The sequence below is a fragment of the Brassica oleracea genome, unplaced genomic scaffold, assembly GCF_000695525.1.
Source record: "Brassica oleracea var. oleracea cultivar TO1000 unplaced genomic scaffold, BOL UnpScaffold01020, whole genome shotgun sequence".
NCBI lineage: Eukaryota > Viridiplantae > Streptophyta > Magnoliopsida > Brassicales > Brassicaceae > Brassica > Brassica oleracea.
The window spans coordinates 14,996-18,388 of NW_013617594.1; the positions used below are offsets into that span (position 1 = coordinate 14,996).

Here is a 3,393-nt window from a genome sequence, read left to right on the forward strand (position 1 = left end):
AGATCTATTCCATCTTTGATTACTTTTGATAAATATTTTTTGTAGATATTGTTAGTAGTAATTTATCGTTTTAGTTTGATATTTTCTTCCAACCAATCAATACTTTGTTTGTTAAAATGAAATTAAAGAACATGCAACGAATCTATGAACCTAACATGAGCAGTATATTATATTGGCGTTATATATGTGACTGTCAACAAAGAAGTAGGGATTGGTTAGTTTAATCTAAGAGTGTAGTGATATTTGATTAACATTAACACGTGAAAAGAATTTACTTAAATACAAATAATAAAATAAACACAAAAACAATTCTTATTCCATTTAAAATAAAAACCACAAATAAATAAATCCACAAAATTCTAAATAAATAAAAAAACCCCAACAAGAATCCCGAATTTATGAAGATGATGCTAGCATCTCTATTACACTTTGGACCAGTGCAACATCGCAGCTTATTTGGAGAGGAAGACGATTTTCTCTATCAAGAGTTGCTTTTTTCATATGCGGGATTTTATATGTGTTTTTCCTCCCACTTTCATAATCTCTTTCATGCATGTCTGAAGGGTCAAGAAAATATAATTTATCCTTTCTGTAGGATATTCATTGAATGATTCTTCTACTGCATGAACAAGATCTTCGACAGTCTTCGGACAAGTCTGATATTGTAGTGACTGGATAGCAGCAAAAAAGCCAAGATCTAAAATGTTTAGATCTGGAGAGTTTGCTGGTTGACACATCAGACGTATGTTAAACCCGTTTTTGCACGCAGCTTCTTGAAATTGTTTATCACCACTCCCAACATGCGTCCTTGCATTGTCTTGTTGAATGAAAATAGTCTTACCCTGATCTTCAGCTGGCCATTTTTCATGGATTACCGGAATGACTTTTTCAATCAAACATGCTCTTATATCTTCTCTCTTCACGGAGTTTGATGCTTTTAGCTCTAACGTTCCAGCATCTCTGTTTTTGCTTCGTCTTATAGCTGGTTGGAGGGTCACAAAAGGAAACACTCCTATTTTTCCAGAAAATGTCTCATTTCCTTCCTCGTCAAATCTAGGTCGAGCCATCGCCGCTAAGAACATAACCTTCGTAATATAGTTTTTGCTTTGACAGGTACGATGTGGCACGTCTTCTTCGGGAAGTAAATAATATTTTTCCATTTTCTTTGTCATGTAAAACCATTTTTCATCAATATGTACAATATTGTACATATTGTTGAATTTTGGTTCATGAGCCAAAGATTCATTTTCTAACATGGACAAACAAAACTTCAACCTTTCCGTCTTATTCGCATCGCTTAAACTTGGTTTAATTGCATTAGTATGGCGTCGAATCGTACCTTCTTTGACACGCCTATGCAATGTTGAAGGAGCAATACCCAAAGCCATTGAAAATGACCGAAGTGACGTTCTCTTGTGAAGTGGAGTAGCCATAACTTGATTCAAATCAAGAGGGATTTTCTTACGACCACAATGTGCTGTTTTTTTGTGGGATACACTAAGCTCTTCACCATTTGGAGTTTCTTTTGCTTGTTTCCAAATCCGTTGTACTGTGCGGATTGACACCAAAAATAAATCTGTAACTTCTTGAGTAGTAAACCTTGGTAGTACCCCTATTTTAAGGACAAAAAAGGACAAAATGGACATTGTATTAACTGCCTTAATCCATGTGAAGTTTTGTTAAACGACTTATAAAACAGAACGGAGGGAGTATAAGAAAGGTAGGCAAGTTGAAACTAGATTTTCTTATGGTCAAAGCTAATGTTATCAAAGGATGTTAGTTAAATGTGTTGGGACCACGTGATGAACACAAAGGGTCGTTATTATAATCTTGACCATTATTGGATATGCATGCATGTGATTTATTGGCTATAAATCAACTAGAAGATATTTCAAAAAGAAAAAGAAGTGATAGAAGTTGATACAGAGGGTAGGGTTTGGTGTGAAATCTTCTTGCTTGAGAGCTGAAGGTATTGAGTTTCCCTTGATCATGTAAGTCAAAGCAAATCGGCTCTCCCTGATTTCGTGTTCATGTAATCCTTTTAATTTATACATAACATTTGCTGTTTTTTCTTGTTTTTCCGTTAATTATCTTACTGCAAGAATTAGAAGCAATAAGTTACAAAAAAAGGAATTAGAAGCAATACCTGATGGTCATATTAATCGTTAGTTTATTGAAAACACATATTTATGACTGTTTCGCGAAAATCTAGATTTTGACGGAGTTTGGGTTTTGGTAATCATCTTTTGTCGGAAATATAGTCGGTAAGTTTCGATCAAACTGTTCTCGGAAATACTTTGTCGGAATGGTCGCTTCGTTCCGATGAGAAATCAACCCGATAATTTTTTCAAAATTTGGTGTAGTTAATTAAAAATCAAAATAAAACTAGAATTAATAAAATCGTCAAATATTTCATTATAAAAATTAAATATAAAGGGTAAAATGTAAAATTGTTGGTTTTATAAAGGGAGTGTGGGAAGATCGACAGTTATTTGCGATGGAGAATGCGAGTCACTTCTCTCAGTTGCCCAAGCAATAAAAGAAATCAAGGTGTGATCTCTTGTGATGATTCTATATTTATTGTACTTCTCTCTTATGGAGAACATATTTCTTTACCATGAATTGGAGAGTAGTTTTAATTCTTTTCAATTCGTTTGTGCAATCTCCGACATGGTTTATGGGACCATGATCGATGACAAGACTGTGTTGATTTCAGAATCTACGAAGGAAATCATCCCAAACATTTTGTTTGGAAACAACGGCCATGAAAACAACCATATGTCAAACTAGTTGATGCAGCGCATCTATTGGTTGTGTTAAACCGAGAGTCTTGGTGTTTTGGTCGTTGCTAGGATTTGTCGTTATCTTATAAGTTAGTTATTATCTAATAGTTTAGATAAGTCCAAGTTGAGTCGGTGTTAGGTTTTATTCTTAGCTTTATATAAAGCAACTTCACGTCTTGTAGAAAGTCACCTTTTGATTGAATTATACAGAGCTTTTAAAGTTCATATTTCTCTTGTTATCGGCATTCAAAGTGAATCAACGAGAACAGGAAAGACAGAGAGAGTTTTGGGCATTCTTCGACTAAACAAACTCCCTTTGAGTGCTTGTGCTGCGCCAGTTTGGTATCAGAGCAAGGACGTTCCGGACAACAAATTTTTTTTTCAGCAAACAATTTTTCCAAGATTTTTCTATGGCTCTAAGGCGTACAACGACGGAACAGCCAATGAACGATTGGGAAGAGTTGAGAAGAACTATCGTGACTATGCATGAAAATCTGTAGGAAACGATTGTTAACTCGTTTCGTGATCTCGCAGAAACAGTGTATCAACGGGATCGGGATCGCAACCGAGGAAGACAACCCTCCGAAGATGGGTCAACCGAAGTGGAAGA

At 35.2% G+C, this 3,393-nt stretch overlaps 1 protein-coding gene across 1 annotated transcript; it reads right to left on the reverse strand.

Moving 5' to 3' along the window:
* Positions 1-497: 497 nt before the first annotated feature.
* Positions 498-1,067, reverse strand: LOC106320681. The gene has a single exon (XM_013759050.1). The coding sequence runs from the start codon at positions 1,065-1,067 to the stop codon at positions 498-500; it is 570 nt and encodes a 189-aa protein (XP_013614504.1).
* Between the last annotated feature and the right edge of the window lie 2,326 nt (positions 1,068-3,393).